This window comes from Hevea brasiliensis, chromosome 5, assembly GCF_030052815.1.
Source record: "Hevea brasiliensis isolate MT/VB/25A 57/8 chromosome 5, ASM3005281v1, whole genome shotgun sequence".
NCBI classification, from domain to species: Eukaryota; Viridiplantae; Streptophyta; class Magnoliopsida; order Malpighiales; family Euphorbiaceae; genus Hevea; species Hevea brasiliensis.
In genome coordinates, this window is record NC_079497.1 from 3,395,913 (window position 1) to 3,413,310 (window position 17,398).

At 33.4% G+C, this 17,398-nt stretch overlaps 1 protein-coding gene across 1 annotated transcript; it reads left to right on the top strand.

Moving 5' to 3' along the window:
• Nucleotides 1-1,997: 1,997 nt before the first annotated feature.
• LOC110652442 (general negative regulator of transcription subunit 3) lies at nucleotides 1,998-15,978 on the top strand. The gene is made up of 16 exons (XM_021808041.2): nucleotides 1,998-2,292; nucleotides 6,371-6,502; nucleotides 6,670-6,807; nucleotides 7,524-7,574; nucleotides 7,954-8,043; nucleotides 8,130-8,276; nucleotides 8,490-8,600; nucleotides 8,818-8,874; nucleotides 11,544-12,281; nucleotides 12,571-12,738; nucleotides 13,198-13,360; nucleotides 13,435-13,583; nucleotides 14,510-14,788; nucleotides 14,888-15,022; nucleotides 15,107-15,288; nucleotides 15,703-15,978. Exons 1-16 carry the CDS (start codon nucleotides 2,200-2,202, stop codon nucleotides 15,761-15,763), a joined length of 2,694 nt encoding a protein of 897 aa, XP_021663733.2. The 5' UTR covers nucleotides 1,998-2,199; the 3' UTR covers nucleotides 15,764-15,978.
• Nucleotides 15,979-17,398: the final 1,420 nt, after the last annotated feature.

Consider the following 17,398-nt stretch of genomic DNA (forward strand, 5'->3'; position numbering starts at 1 on the left):
GCATCCGGGAAAAATAATTAATTGATCTACAAGAAATTGATTAGAATCTATTCTTGTCTTTGGTACATTGAAGTTTGAAAGTATAGAAGACGTGCACCTTTTGGAAGTAATCTGATGAATGGATGAAAGGTAAAAGCGTTTTGAAACAACCTGTGGCAAACGAGAGCAACATCCCTTATTTTGATCAAAGCCTTGAGCAACATCCCTTATGTTGTTCAAAGCCTTTATTTTAGGAAGAACAAGGCTTCGCGGCTGTGAAGAAGAAGACATGAGGGTGAATATTTTTCAGGTAAGTAGTTAAATTATATTTATAAACTACCAAAACGTCATGTATAATTTATAATTTTTATTTTAATTATATTTTAAATAAAATAAATTATTATTTATTAAATTAAATTTTTATTTAATTTAATTTATATATATTTTTATTTATTATAATAAAAATTATTAATTAATTTATGATGTAATTAATTAAAATATTTATTTAATTTATATGTATAAAATAATAATAATTTTTATGATATTTTATTTAAAATATAATAAAATTATTTTATTAACAAAATAATTTAAAATTTAAAATTTTTTTATATTTTATTTCATAACTTATATGAATTGATATTTATTTTTTATAAATTAAAAAAATATATTAAATTAATGAGAAAATAATATTATTTTAAAAATATATAAATATTAATTAAATATATTTAAATAAATAAGATTTAAAAATAATAATTAATAATTAAAAAAAATAAATAAATAAATATTCCAGAGTACTTAGGTGAAATGAAAATATTTGATAAGAGTAGATTGATTAATATGTGTCAAATGTCTCATATAACATATTATATATGAATAAATAAATAAAAATTATTTAAATAAAAATTTAATTTTATAATTAAATTAAAAAATGATAACAAAAATATTTAAATTTAATTTTTATAATAATACAATATTTTTTATTTATTTGATTATTTCAATTCAATGCTATAAGATAGTAATAATAATAATAATAGTAATAATAAATATTAATTAATTATAAAAAAATAAAATAAAAATAATATTAAATTATTAACATGAAAATTAATACATACTAATTATAAATGAGTTAAATATTTATATTTTATTTTTATAATTTTTTATGTAAATTATACATTTTATATCTCAAAATTTTTAACAAGGATTTTATAATAAAAATAATAAAAAAATATAATAATATAATAAAAATATTTATTAAATATATAAAATAATTTAAGATTGATTAAATTATATGGTAATTGATTATGAGATTATAAATTGATGGCTAATTTTTTTTAAGTTAATGACTATCACTAATCTTTTATTATTATTATTATTATTATTGTTAAATTATTTTTTATTTTAAATTATTATTATTATGGATAGTGATATGTAATAAATAATATTTTTGTGAAAATAAATTTATAAAAATAAATATAAATAATTTTTAAATATTATATTTAATTATAAAAGTTTTAATTTTTAAAAATTAAATAAAAAATAATAATAATTTAAATTATAAATATTAAAATAGAATTATAATTAATATTAATAATTAAAAAAAAATAAAAAAAATTAAATAATTATTATTATAAAAAAATGTAAAATAGAGTTATTAACAAGGGATAACACGTGTAACAAATTTTTTAAATAAATATCATGTGACATTTTCTTAAAAATACTACTTCACTCTAATTATATATATATATATATATATATATATATATATATATATATATATATTTATTTATTTATTGTCACAATTTCACCATAATTATTATTATTTAGAAAATGGAGAAAAGTAAAAAAAATTGAAATTGGAAATGAAAATTATAACAGGGAACCAACAACCAAGTCCAAAATTCAGAATCCGAGTGTCCGTAGAGCCCACAAAGGTTGAAGCCCAAATCTCCGAAAAGCCCAAAGAGCCCTGTCACTGTCACAAACGAAACACGCCGATCTAAGGACATACCTTTCCTTCACTTCTGGACTGTCAACTGCTTTTACTTTCATTGCCATTGCTATCTTCGTCTCTTCCTAATATCTACACCCAAAGAGAAGAAACAAAAACAAAACCCTAGCACTGATTACGCTAATCGGAAAAAAAAAAATAAAAACCATCCGAGTCTTTCTCTTTTTGGATGATAAAACCCGCTATTCTATTCACGGTTCTCTATTTGCACAATGGGAGCAAGCCGCAAGCTTCAAGGCGAGATTGATCGCGTTCTGAAGAAGGTCCAAGAAGGCGTCGATGTCTTTGACAGCATCTGGAACAAGGTAATCATTCTCTTCTCTCTCTCTCTCTCTCTCTCTCTCTCTCTCTCTTCCAAGTTTTGTTTGGCTGAGCTGAATTTGCCAGAAAATCATCTATTCTGGAATCTAAAAGTCTTATTAGTTGTGACTGTTAACCACTGTCTTGCTTTTATTTGAATTATATTTTGTTCTTTTTTGATTCCTTTTGGTCCTTTGTTTGATTGCTTAGAAAATGCTGGAAATCAGACATCTATGAACAATTTCTTATCTAAATTTAGTTATCGTTACATTTTTAGCTATAGCTACTCGAATTAGGATTGCTAATGCCATTTGTGTTCATTTTTAATGGCTTACTTTGGAATAAATCATTTAAAAATTTCAATTATTTATTTCTATTTCTTAGATGATTTCTATTTCCTTTAAAATAAATTTGTGTAAGTTAAAAAAAAAATTGAATTCTTTCATTTCAAACATGAGAAATGACTAAGAAGAAATCAACTGTATTATTCTAGTTTCCAAACAGGAGGTATCTTATTATAATGCATCCTTTCTGAATGGTTTTGAAGTCACTGGTTATGCAAGTTCTTATTTTTCTTCATTTCTTCACATTTTTCATCAATAGAGACTCACTTCACTATATTTTAGGTTTCTTTTTTTTTTTTTTTTAAGTTTGGAGTTGCTTTCTCCCTGTCTTAGTCTTACATGGTGATTGGTAAAACTGAAAGTTTAATAGCTGAATGATTTTAGTATGGAAAGATTAAGCTCTGAAATTTTAAACCGGTGAATAATTTTAAATTATTGACTAAGAAAAGGGAAGAAAAGAGAATTGGTTGGAAAAAGTTGTTATGATGATGGTATTGGTAATAGTGATGATGATGGTTATGGCAACTGTGGTGGTCATCATGATTGTGGTAATTCTTATATTGGTATCTATGTTGCTGCAATAGTGGCAGAGGCAGATTAAGGCTGCACTGGTGGTGACAGTTGTAGCAATGATAGCAATGGCAGTAAGGGTAGAAATGGTGACCGTGGTAAATGATGATGGATAATTCCAATGGTAGTTAACCGGTGGTAGTGAATAGAATGATGCCAGCAATGTGTTATAATCTCTCACCCAGGATCTAGTCACAGGCCTATTAATGGTGAAATCTAATTCAAAATCTAAACTTTTATTTTACCTTGATTATTTCCTTGACTTATTGTTGCTGAAAACGTGAGCTCGTTAAGAGGGATCTCTAACCTTAGACTCATTGGAAAAGAGAGAGTTTAAATCTCAATTTAATTGAAAATAGTTCTGCTTAATTTTATTAATTCAAGTGATCCCTTTTATGAGAGAGGTTTACACAAGATTTATTAGAATTCTACTAGAATTAGAAGTTCTAATAATAATAGCAATTCCTGTATAAGAGGGATTACAATTCAGAAAAGGAAATAACTCTTAATTAAAATAAGAATTAATATCTAATAATAATACGAAATAAATCCCTAAAATTCAACTAGCTTTGCCAAATGGTCCCACAATGCGGCCATAACATCACTTCCTCTTGAGAAAGAGCCTGTCCTTAAGCTCAACGGTAGGATAAGACTATGAATTACCTATAGTCCCTTTGCTCCATTGCTTCCTCTGAATCATCCATCTCCAACCAAAATAACTTCTTACATTGATGCCTGGAGGAATATGGTTCGTAACAATTATAACAAAGCTCCTTTGCTCTTCACTCAACCATCTCTAGACAGCTCAATCTTTTAATAAAGGGAGACGAAACACTTTCTAAACTGGAATTTTGTGATGTGCTAATGGCCTAGCTGGCTGTAGCCTTAGTTACAGGCATAATTGATGAAATAGGTGGTGTTTTTGTATTGGATCATGAATTTGTCCAATTTTCTTCTAGCTACTGTTTTCTTTCAAAGGCTCTTACCAGGTTCATAGTTGCCACCAAGCTTGGGGGATTTTGCATTTTTATATCAATCTGGATTGAATCTGTCAGGCCTGCAGTAAACAAATCAACTTGTTGATCTACTTGAACTGTTGTTGCATGAGCTAGAAGGCTTTGGAACTGGCGTTGGTATTCTTTCACCGTTCCTGTCTGCTTCAGATTAGCCAAATCACTCAAAGGATTGCTACTTAGTTGAGGCCCGAATTTTAAATTGCAATATTCTTTGAACGCGTTCCATGATAGTTGGCATTTTTTTTGTTCTAATTTGTAGAACTAGAGTTGTGCCTCTCTTGTCATATGGAATGTTGCGAGGTTCACCTTATCTGTTCTAGCGTCTGTTGGTTTGAAAAAAATTATTCATGTCGGTGTAACCAAATCAACGAATCTTCTTATCCATCAAATGTTGGAAAATCCAACTTTGTATACCTTGGTATTACCCTTGCCCCGAGTCTAACTTCTATTTTTCCATCAATTTCATTGTTGCTGCCTTCATAGTTGTTATTACTACCTAAGCCGCCCTCTGTTTCCTTGCCTCAGGTCTTGTAAATTCCTTGAATGAACTCTTGTAATTGACGGGACAAGTTTTGCCATTGAGATTCCAGTTTCAACTCTGATTGTTTGATTTGATATTCCATCCTTGATTTAGCCTCTGCTACTTTTGCTTCAGTCAATGCTTGTGCTTCTTGGAATAGCGCCCTTAATTCTTCTCTCGTATCTTTATTGTCCATGACAACTGGCTTTGATGCCAATTTGTTATGATCTCTCGCTCATGATGATGCGTCCCACATCGGTTCTGCAGGGAGGTCTAGGGTGTTATATATATGGGTTTGCAAACCTCTCTTTGTGAGCTAGCTTTTGAGGTGGAGTTAGGCAGGTTTATATCATTTGGTATCAGAGTCTCACTTTGTATGGGTCGGTGGGCCATGTACAAATGTTCCCTGACGTTCTTCGGGAGAGGTCGGGGTGAACGAGTCATGACCTCGGTTGCTTCTCGAGGACGTTCAGTCTAAAGGGGTCGAGAATGATGTGTCCCACATCAGTTTTGCAGGGAGGTCTTGGGTGTTATATATATGGTTTTGAAAACCTCCCCTTGTGAGCTTGGAGCTAGCTTTTAAGGTAGAGTTAAGTAGGTTCATATCACATGATCTAGTCTCGGGCCTATTAATAGTGAAATCTAATTCAAATTTTAAAACTTTTGCTTTATCTCGATTCTTTCCTTGGCTTATTGTTGCTGAAAACGTGAGTTCGTTAAAAGGGAGCTCTAACCTTAGACTCGTTGGAGAAGAGAGAGTTTATATCTCAATTTAATTGAAAATAGTTTTGCTTAATTTTATTAATTCGAGTGACCCCCTTTTATAATAGAGGTTTACACAAGATTTCTTAGAATTCTACTAGAATTAGAAGTCCTAATAATAATAGCAATTCCTGTATAAGAGAGATTACAATTTAGAAAAGGAAATAACTGTTAATTAAAACAAGAATTAATATCTAATAATAATAGGAAGTAAATCCCGAAAATTCAACCAGCTTTGCCCAGGAGGCCCACAATGTGTCCATAACAAAATGCTAGAAGTGGCAATGATAGTGTGGATGGATAATAATAATAATAATAATAATAATAATAATAATAATAATAATAATAATATCATCATCATCACTGTGATTATGGTGGTGATTGAGAAATTAAGTAGCTGAATTCTTTATTAAAATTGTAATTGCGGCTGTGATGATGATGGCACTTTACATTGGAATTAAGCGCTAAAAAATAAATAATATCACATATCTTTTTCAAATTAAGTTCAGAAAATTTGAAGTTGAATGCCCAATTTGGGTTATCAAGCACCATTTACTTTTTTTTAGTAAAATTAAATAGACAATTACTTATTTTTCTTTGTCACTGGCATTGTTGTTGTCATGTTTGTGATTCAACTTATTTTACTTTTTCAGTGACTTAAATTTATTTTTTTCCCCCTTTGAAATTTGGTTGTACTTGTATGTAAACATGTTTAGGCTTAAGATACTGTTGTTATCATTGATGTCATTGAAGTTCTATTTTACTTTTGACTATTTGAAGTTCTGTCTTGTTTCCTCATTGACTTAAATTAAACTTTGTTGGTTATTTCTTTCAAAATATTGTTGTTTATCATTATGTATTGCTGCTTTAGGTTTATGATACAGACAACGCAAATCAGAAAGAGAAATTTGAGGCGGACTTAAAGAAGGAGATAAAAAAGCTGCAGAGGTACAGGGATCAAATCAAAACATGGATTCAATCTAGTGAGATCAAGGATAAGAAGGTTAGTCCTCATTGTTTCAGTATCTTGTTCATAGTGTTTGAAGCATGTGTGATATGATGGCAGCTTTTTGTTCTTTTGATCTGTGTTTTACACTGATTACGAAGTTGATGGTTATCTTTTTTCTTTTCCCCCTTTATTTCTTTTTCTTTTGATTCCTGTTCATGTAGGTTAGTGCCTCTTACGAGCAGGCTTTAGTGGATGCTCGTAAGCAAATTGAGCGTGAAATGGAGAGATTTAAGATCTGCGAGAAGGAAACAAAAACAAAGGCATTTTCTAAAGAAGGGCTGGGCCAACAACCGAAAACTGTAAGCATTGTATATTTGTACTGTTTACACTTGTATTGTTTTGTTAATCAAATTGGTGAAATGTGATAATTTTGAGGTTTTCTAAACCTCAGATTTTTTCCTTGTCTTGGTTCATGTGATGAGTTGCTACAACATTGTTCTTTGAGGTAGTACTTTTTTATAACATAATGTACCTCGACTCTTAGTACTTAACCCAATGTAATATTAATAAAGAGTTCAGGACGTATTTTGTCTAGAGTAACAATTTCTTGGTTTTTACGGCTCATCGTCTTTTTAAATATGGTTTGCTGGTTTGCTCTCTTGACACTGTCCTATAGTTTTAGATGGGAAGCAGCAGCAGCAGAACTTAAAAGGTTTTGTGCTATCAGCATCCGCAGTTGAGATCCTAGAACTGGGAGAATCATTAAATTGTTTTTGTTTTAATTTGTGTGATATTTAATTGGTGATTATCTTTGGTCTGGGTTTTTAAATGAATTAAGAATGTCTGGGATCCTTGTTCTTCTTTTTTGATATATATTTTTTTTTAAAATGAGTAGTTTAATTTCTGTTGTTAAAAATTGCCTTTTTGGATGTGGGGTGACTTTCATGGAAATCCTACTCATTCTTTTTCTCTATTTTGTCTGAGATAACATAAAATTGATTCTTCCACTCTGGCACCCACTGAAAAATTCACTTTTGTAGTCAAAATTCTAATAATGTCAATCTTCTTTTGACAGGATCCAAAGGAGAAGGCTAAATCAGAAACAAGGGATTGGTTAAACAATGTGGTATGTAAAATTTTACACAACCCTTTTGTTTTTAAAATTCATTTTGTCCAGTTGATGGTGTAACATTTTCATTATCTGATAGTATTGTAGTAACTTGCTTGCACAGTCTATATGCTAACTGCATGCTGTGTTTGCAACTGGGACAAAGTTATCAAATGAAAATGAACTAAATGATATTTGTTTTCCTTTAGAATATATGCTCTCTCTCTCTGTTCCTCCCTTTTTTTCATTTTTAAATTCAAGTACTCTTTTGTATTGTCAACTGCTTTATGGGTGTTTTGACCTCATAATTACAGTTTGAATCAAATTAACCACTTTTGTACTTCTTATAGGAACTATATTTTTTTGTGGTGGTGTAACTTATTCTTTGCTCGATTAGGTTGGAGAGTTGGAATCACAGATTGATAGCTTTGAATCTGAAATTGAGGGGCTATCTGTTAAGAAAGGGAAGACAAGACCACCTAGATTGGTATGACAGGAAACCAATCATGAATTTTGGAAATTGATATTTTCTTTCTATATTCATTTATGTATTTATTTTGATTTGATCTTCAGACGCATTTAGAGACATCTATCGTGCGGCACAAGGCTCATATTATGAAGTTAGAATGGATCTTGAGGCTACTGGATAACGATGAATTGAGTCCTGAGCAGGTCAATGATGTTAAAGACTTCCTGGACGACTATGTGGAACGTAATCAGGTTTGCACTTTTCAATTTTGTTTAGTTAATAAAGACTTGATTTATTCAATTCTTAGATAAGTGGCATAACTTAGAAGCATACAATATCTAGTGGATTGCTTGCCTGCTTGACCAGTTTTTGAACAATTTTAACTTTCTTGATGAGAGATAGTTTCATATGCTTGCTTGTCTAACCTTTATTAGCTATGTTACTCCTTTTGCCCCCCCCTATAGGAGGACTTTGATGAATTTAGTGATGTTGATGAGCTTTACAGCTCATTGCCATTGGACAAGGTGGAGTCTCTTGAAGATCTTGTTACAATTGGTACTCCTGGTCTTGTCAAGGTAAACATTAATAACATGCGGTTGATTTTTCCAACTCTTTTACCATGTTGGTGATGGAAAATAATTGTGGTTCCTTATTTCTTTTTGGTTGCATTAGAGATGGATAAATAATCATAATTCTCTCCCTCTCTCTCTCTCTCTCTCTCTCTCTCTCTCTCTCTCTCTCTCTTCGCTCTCTAAATGTCTATATTCCCACTCATTTTTTTTTTGGCCACAGGTTGCACCAGTTCACAGCTTGAAGACATCTTTAGCAGCTTCAGCATCTCAAATACCTGTAGGTTATTTGTGTTGAATTGACAAGTTTTTGTCTTTTGATTTCTAATTCTTAAGACTCTTGAGTAGCAATTTCAGATTAATTCTGAGACTAAAAATAGTAATAATAGAAAAAATTAGAATGAGAGATAATCAGATAATTTTTGATATTGGTGATGAATACATGAATATTTCTCTATATGCTTCCACTGAGCTAACAACTTTTGGCAGATTGACAGCTAGCATGCTAACTATCTTGACAGCTCATAAAGCAAAACAAATAACAGAAAGCAATTAAAAAACTTGACAAGAAGGAATTGGCAATTAATCAATTTATCTCTAGGAATTGATTCCCTTTCTTCTTTTGCCTCTTATACGTAAGGATACCTTCCCCTTTAGTCCATTCGTGTCTCCAAGAATGGTAGAATTCATGAAATTGTACTTGAATAAAGATTTCATCTTCCCAAGTAGAGTCAATGGAAGGCCGGTTGTGCCGTTTGATGAGGAGTTGAGATATATGTTTCTCCTTCCTGAAATGGTGCGTTTGTTTTAACACTTTTTCAGGCTGAATGAAAATAGTCTTCTTCCTGAAATGTTGGCAGATCTTTCATGCGAACTATATTGTCTCCAATTTTCTTCTTTAACAAGGAGACATGAAAGATAGTGTATTCTACTTCCTGGTGGCAGATTGAGTTTATAAGCTACTGTTCCAACCTTCTCTAGAATTTCAAATGGCCCGTAATACTTAGCTAAGAGCTTCAGAGACCTCCTTAGTGCTAAGCTGGTTTGCCTATAAGGCTGTAACATCAAATGCACCCAATCATCCACCGAAAATTCCCTCTCAAATCCGTTTTTATCGGTATTTTCTTCATCTTGTTTTGGGATGAAGTCGACTATTCTTTTAGGTACTCTAGCAGCCATTGCCTATCTTTTAAAAATTCTTCAACACCCACTACTTATGTAGATTGCTGGGGCAGAACTGGTAGAATAGGAGGATAACCGTTGAGTGCTTGAAATGGGTTCACATTAGTGGCCCAATGGAAGGCTGAATTATACCACCATTCTTGCTAACCCCAAGCCGACATTTTTGGTGTGGAAGCACCTGCACTGTAAATAAGATTCCAAACATATGTTTAACCTTTCGCTTTACCCATCTGTCTAAGGATGGTAAGCAGTGCTGCTGTGTAGTTTAATCCCTAGCATTCTGAATAATTCCTGCCAAAATTGACCTATAAATATCTTATCACGGTCAGAGATAATAGCTCCTTGCATTCTGTTAGGTAGGAACCCTAACGGTGGTTATTTCAGAGTTGAAATTAGAAGAAACAGAAGAATAGAAGAAAGAGTAGAGAGAGAGAGAGAGAGAGAGAGAGAGAGAGAGAGAGAGTCGAGAATTGTAGAGAAGAAGAGAATACTTCATTAAGAGTCAGAATGAATCTTTTTACCGTGGCTCACAGCCCTATTTTTTGTCACTTTCCCTCCAAGATCAACTGCCTAACCACTTGCTACAACTTTTCCAACAACCTCTAACAGAAACTATAACAACTTCACATTCCCTCCAAAACCAACTACCTTCACAACTAATTAATCAACTCACTTATTCCTATAGTTCCTCCTCCTATCTGTAAAACATTCCATGAAGCTTGAAAACTCCATCCATGAGTTCTCTTGCAACCTTTGCAGCTGAGAAAGGATGAGCTAAAGGAATAAAATGGCCCACTTTAGTGAATTGGTCTTCTTCAACCAATAGCCATTCCTTCTCAAGCTCGGCAGTTAATTACTATGGACTTTATAGAAAAGCCCCCTAAGTCTCCATCCATGAGTTCTCTTGCTACCTTTGCAGCTGAGAAAGGATGAGCTAAAGGAATAAAATGGCCCACTTTAGTGAATTGGTCTACTCAATATAGTATCTTTGCCGTTGGACTTAGGGGGCTTTTCTATAAAGTCCATAGTAATTAACTGCCGAGCTTGAGAAGGAATGGCTATTGGTTGTAGAAGACCAAGGTAAGCACAATTATCTGATTCTGTGGACGAGCTTGCACATGTCACACCTTAGAATCCAAAGTGACCATTTTCTGAATCTCAAGCCAATAAAAATTCAGTTTCACCCTCTAATAAATAAGTCCCTCTCACCCCTGAATGTCCTTCAATTGGTGATTCAAGGCAGGCTTGGATTAACTTTTCTCTCAGAGTAGTTTGACTATCTATATATAGCTTCCCCTTATATTTCAGCATACCATTTGATAAACAAAAGTTGGGAACCGAACTAAAATTTATCATAAGAGCTGTTATTAATTGTTGAGCTCCATCATCCCCATTATAAGACTTCTGTACCTCTTGTAGCCAGCTAGGCGCTATTCTAGTAGAGATACCCAGTACCTGAGAATTAGATTCGTGTTCTCTTCTGGACAAGGCATCTGCTGCTTTGTCGTCAATCCCCATGTATAGAATTCTGGAGCTCAACTCCAGCAGTTTGGTGACTCCTTCCTGCTGCACATAGGTGTGCAACCTTTGCTCTAGTAAATGCTTGATACTCTTATGATTTGTCTTTATCACAAAAGTTCCTGTTCCAAGTGGTGTCTCCATTTAGAAACCACAAAAATTGTTGCAATTCCTTTTCTTAAGCGGAGAGTTGCCTTCAAATGACATTTTTGTAGCACGTAATTATGGATTTGATGGTTTTCTGTCCAGGCAACTGCCACGTCTACTCATCAGCAGGCTACTTTGGTTCAGGAGCAAGCTGATGATACAGCTTCACAGGATAGTAATCCTGACATTGTTGCAAGAACTCCACCTGCCAAGAGTAGCATGATTGGTTCTTCTGCAGCTTCAATACCAACTGTGAATCATGCAACTCCTGTTTCTGTCGGTGTTCCAGCTCATACATTATCTAGTGTATCAGCCTCTTCAATTCTTCCAGGTGCAAGTTCTGTTCAAGGTGTACTGGAAAATGCAGCTGCTGCCATTCCTTCATCTCCTGCAACAACGGGAAATTCTGTGAAGGAGGAAGAAATTGCAGGTTTCCCTGGCCATAGACCGTCACCAGCTCTTGCTGATACTGGACTAGTTAGGGGCATTGGTAGAGGTAGCCTCTCTAGTCATCCTTCATCTAGTATCCCTCTTAGTTCTGGTGGAGTTCCTAGCAATGGATCACTCGGTGCACTACCTTCACCATCGGACGTTACAAAAAGAAATATTTTATCAACAGATGATAGACTTGGGAGTAGCGGACTGGTGCAACCTTTGGCTTCCCCACTAAGCAATAGAATGATCTTGCCTCCGACTGGCAAGACTAATGATGGAACAGGTATGGTTGACTCTAGTAATGTTGGTGAAGCTCCTGCAATAGGTGGAAGAGTTTTTTCCCCTTCTTTGGTCCCTGGCATGCAGTGGAGACCTGGAGGTTCCTTTCAAAATCAGAATGAACTGGTATGTTGCTTGTTTCATTTTTAATCTATGGTCTATGGCTTTTTTGCTCTAGTACATAGAGGAGCTTTATTTGTGGTCTTATGGCTTTTTAATCTATGGTCCCATGAGCAGCAAATAAGCTGAAAAAGTGGAGAAAACCTTTTACTCATCCAAAAGGGTGGGGTTTGGGGGGAGGGTTGGAATGACAATACATGCTGACAATTATGTTCACTTAATTTAAAAGAAATGAAGTTTTAAATAAGGAGCATTGTTAGACTTCACGCCTGCCATTTTCAACTTCTCATTTCAGGGACAATTTCGTGCAAGAACTGAAATAGCACCTGATCAGAGGGAGAAATTTTTGCAACGTCTTCAGCAAGTCCAGCAACAAGGCCACAGCACCCTTCTTGGTATGCCACCACTTGCTGGTGGAAATCATAAACAGTTTTCTGCCCAACAAAACCCCCTATTGCAGCAGGTGCTTATTATGCAGGAATTTCAATTCCATGCCCTTCTCCTTGCTTTTCTGCGCTAACAATTTATGGAGAAATTTTGTTCTGGCAAGATATGTTATTTCAGGGTTTTGTTTCATAGTGCTTGCATAAAACTTAGCTCACTCGTCATTTCCCGATACACCTCTTGCAACAAAGTTCATAACTATCACAATTATTTAATTATTTAAATTCAATATAACAATTATGGGCATATCATAGTTTTTTTTATCAAATGATACAACAGAAAGTGAATATATCTTATTTGATCATGCTCTTGGTGGCACATGACGATGTTTGGTATTTTGTGTTTATGGAATTTTTTTGTCCTTTTTTACGCGCTGTTTTTTAGTGGTCCAATTTATTCTGCCTTTTTAGGTTACCCATATGATGAAAAAAATTAGTTTTGACAACTTTTTGGCTTGCTTTTTTGTCTGTGTTGGCAGTTAAATTCTCAAAGCTCATCTGTCTCTTCTCAAGCTAGTCTGGGACTTGGCGTTCAGGCACCTGGTCTCAATACTGTTACATCTTCTGCCTTACAGCAGCCAAACTCCTTCCATCAACAGTCTAGTCAACAAGTTGTAATATCAAATAGTGCAAAAGATGCAGGTACCACTAAATTGGCTTGCCTTGATTGGCACCCCATCATAAAGTGTGCTTATTTTAATGAATGAATAATGCAGATGTTGGTCATTTGAAAGCCGAGGAGCAGCAGCAACAAGCTCTGAATTTACCTGATGATTCAACTCCTGAATCTGCTGCTACATCCGGGCTGAGCAAAAATCTTGTGAATGAGGACGAATTGAAAGCCCCATATGCAATGGATACTCCTGTATGTTGAATAATTCATTATCTTGCCTAATGTACTATGAAGTATGGTGAATGATATATGATACAAGTCTTACAATGGCATTTTCCTTGTCAATTTGGGGAACGATCCACCCTTCCAGGAAAGGTTTGCTTAATTTACTTTGTGGGTCTGATGAAACCAATTTCAACAACCGTATTCCTAGTTCTGATTGTTGGAATCTCCAGACCTATGGGCCATATGTGTCAAAAATTACCTGGTGGCTTTTTTTTTTTTTTTTTTTTTTGTCAAATATAAATGTTCCTTAATGCAAAGGCATTACAGGCCCAAGGCCAGAACAGAGGATGTAGATCCAAATATAATTCTAACCCCAATTACCCAGCTCCCAAAAAACCAGGCCCAAAAGCCCAAAAAATGAAACCCTTGGTGGCTTCCCATGATATTGGTTTAGGATTAAAATGAAATACTGCACTAGTCGAAATGCTGTGGACTGCAAATTCATGGGATTAATCAACTGTTCTCAAATATCCTCGGATAGCTTGTTAGCAAAATTGTGATAAAGAAAGTGTTAAAGATGTTCTTAGTCTATTATTTAATTTTGGGAGTGGCATATATTTGGAGTTTAATGGACTGCTGCTAGTTTGTGGTAGAGTTAATACATTTAGAATATGTTTTGATTCTTTTAGTGCTCATCCCAGGTACTCAATTTGTGAATTTTTATTACATACTATAAGCTAAAACCAGATATTCCATGGTAGTTGTATAGTCCTGGGCAAAACATTATTCAAAGACACTGAATTGCATTTTTTTAGTTCTTTGCTAATAGTTGTTTGTTCAAAAAATGGCACGGGTTTGTAGTGTGGTAGTGATGTATTAAACTTCAGTTTAATGTTCTGGAAGATGTTATCTAAATTTCTCCTCTCTCTCTCTTTTTTCTTTTCTTCCTGCAGACAGGAGCATCTGCTTCTTTGGCAGAGCCAGTCCAAGTGCCAAGAGATATTGATCTCTCTCCTGGACAACCAATACAATCTAGTCAACCTTCTACTGACCTTGGTGTTATTGGTAGGAGAAGTGTCTCTGACCTTGGTGCCATTGGAGATAATATTAGTGGGTCTGCTGTGAATTCTGGGGCCATGCACGATCAGTTGTACAATTTGCAGATGCTTGAGGCTGCATATCACAAACTTCCTCAGCCTAAAGATTCAGAACGTGCTAGGAGCTATACTCCGGTGTGGATCCCAGTTATCTTTTGTCATTTTTTGACTTATTAAATTGTGGCCAATTATAGCTTATAAGAAAACTATTTGTACCTGTTTTGTCCATTTCAGAGGCACCCTGCAGCCACACCTCCCAGCTATCCTCAAGTTCAGGCGCCCATTGTAAATAATCCTGGATTCTGGGAACGGCTAACCATTGATAGTTATGGCACTGATACCTTGTTCTTTGCATTTTATTATCAACAGGTGATGCAGCATACAATATTAATAGATTATGTGATATTGTTTAATCACTGTGAACTTGTTCTCAAGTTAGTTTGTCGTCTTCAGAATACCTATCAGCAATATTTGGCTGCAAAAGAACTAAAGAAACAATCCTGGAGATATCACAGAAAATACAACACCTGGTTTCAGCGGCATGAGGAACCCAAAGTGGCAACTGATGAATATGAACAAGGGACTTATGTTTACTTTGATTTCCATATTGCCAATGATGACCTCCAACATGGATGGTATGCTGCCTGATTCTTATTTTAATTAGTGAAAACGTCTCCAGATGCTAAATTGCAAGTAAAATTGCATTATCTGTTGAGGATGAAAGAGTTGCTTCATCATATAGTTGTTCAGTTGTTGAGGTTTGCTTGCTTTATTGAACCAGGGATAATATCTAGGAGTACACACATTTCTGTACATATGGATTAGTATGAAGCGTCTAATAGTAGTTTTAGCAATTTGAATTTTTAATTGCGTAAATCTTATTTTTAATTTTACATAATATTTTGAGCATTGCGGCTCCTCTTCACACACACACACACACACACACACACACACACACACACACACACATATATATATATATATATATATAGAAAAATGATATTTTTTGAAAACCGTGTGGTTCTTATGATATATTTTGCTCTGTTCAGGTGTCAAAGAATCAAGACTGAGTTCACTTTCGAGTACAACTATCTTGAAGATGAATTATAACAATCATGCCTCGAGAATTGAGTTTGCTGATTTTTCAAAGTAAGTTTTTAATTGGATATGCTTGCACTATTTGTGTAAATTGTGATTTATTCTTGTCTGCGCTGGTGGAATATATACTCGGGAGTATTTTTACAATTATGTGTAAAGAACCTCCTAAGCTTCTTTGAAAGACGGTTCCCCTCGAGTTATTTATAAATTGCAATCAACTTTGATCAGTGTGAAATCTCTTGATTATTTGGTAAGGCTTTCTTTGGAATAAATAATTAAAAAGAAAAAAGGATTCAATTGAATTCTTAATTAATCAAGTTTGATTTTTTTTTTTTAAATAGTTAAGAAGTTAATTTTTTTTTTTTATTGTAAACATGAGAATTGAATTGAATTTGTATAATAGTTTTCAAATGTAAACATATTTGAAGGTTATTTTTTTTTAAAAAAAAAAAAAAACCAGAATAATTTTATGAACGAATCTAAATGAACTCTTAAGCCTCATGTGAAGTTATGTTGGATTGAATTAGTTAAGTTGGTTCCACCAAAAGATTAATTTATATATTAATAAACAGAAGTTGCTTAAAAATGAAAGCTGAAGCAGATTTATTATTATTATTATTATTATTATTTTCCCAATCCAAATTGAATTGTCAAAGAAAAATGAGTTGTATGGACATATTCAGTGCCTTCACCAGATGATACATAAAGATGAAAAGCTCTCCTCTCAGCTTAAAATATACATATTTGGGTACAATATCTCAGCTTAATATTTAATATTCAATGTTTCATTAAATAAATAGGTTTCTATAATTGAGTGCTAGTATTAGTATATTGTAGAAAGCTATAAATTTAAATATTAGCAGTGTGAAGTTATATTTTTTTTAATCTATAAAAAAAAATTATAAAAGAAAATTTTTGGTGTTTCTTTTATTGTTACCATATCGCTGTCACAACTAATTCATTCTAAATTAGAATTAACAGTTTCGACTTATAAATGAAATGGATTTAAACAAATCGAAAAGAGCGAGTTTGATCCTAGTTTAATTTTGTTTTGGCCTGATTCAATTTGGATTGATAAAATCCAAGTGTTGATTTTTTTTTTTTTTCATTTTTTCCAATTCAATTCAAGCTAGAACGTCTGGTTGAGCAGCTAATTCCTGTCTGGTCCGATTCATAGTCATGTGGGAGCAAAATCAATCTCGATCTTGGTATTTTCGTTTGTTGTTTGGTTTGGACCCTTAGCCATTGAGTGGTTCTAGTGTAAGGGCTCGCTACCACCGTCACAATTCGACAACCACTACCATTGTCATCACCTAATAACCGCTACTCCACCTACACTGGGTTATAGGTCAGTTTTAGTTCGTCAAATAAAGGCTAAAGGCTATATCACAGAGTCCCCAATTCTAGTTTGAAGCAATCTAATGATCCATTTTTTTTTTTTTAATTTTCCTGTTTTTAAATGAAAGATTATGGTTTAAACCGGATCAATTCAATTTAAGGGAAAAGAGAAATGATGTGATTTTGATTCAAACTAGTAAAGATTCGATTTAATTCTGTTCTCAAATTTAAAATAAATTCAGTCTAATTTCGAATAAAATTAGATCATAATCAAATTTATTGTTACTACCACACTGTCATTAATTATTA

Excerpts from the sequence above, each read along its gene's own strand:
- LOC110652442 (XM_021808041.2), top strand. The coding sequence starts at position 2,200 with ATGGGAGCAAGCCGCAAGCTTCAAGGCGAGATTGATCGCGTTCTGAAG. Across the intron at positions 13,584-14,509 it reads CATATGCAATGGATACTCCT|ACAGGAGCATCTGCTTCTTT; the intron begins GTATGTTGAATA and ends TTCTTCCTGCAG. Across the intron at positions 15,289-15,702 it reads GATGACCTCCAACATGGATG|GTGTCAAAGAATCAAGACTG; the intron begins GTATGCTGCCTG and ends TGCTCTGTTCAG.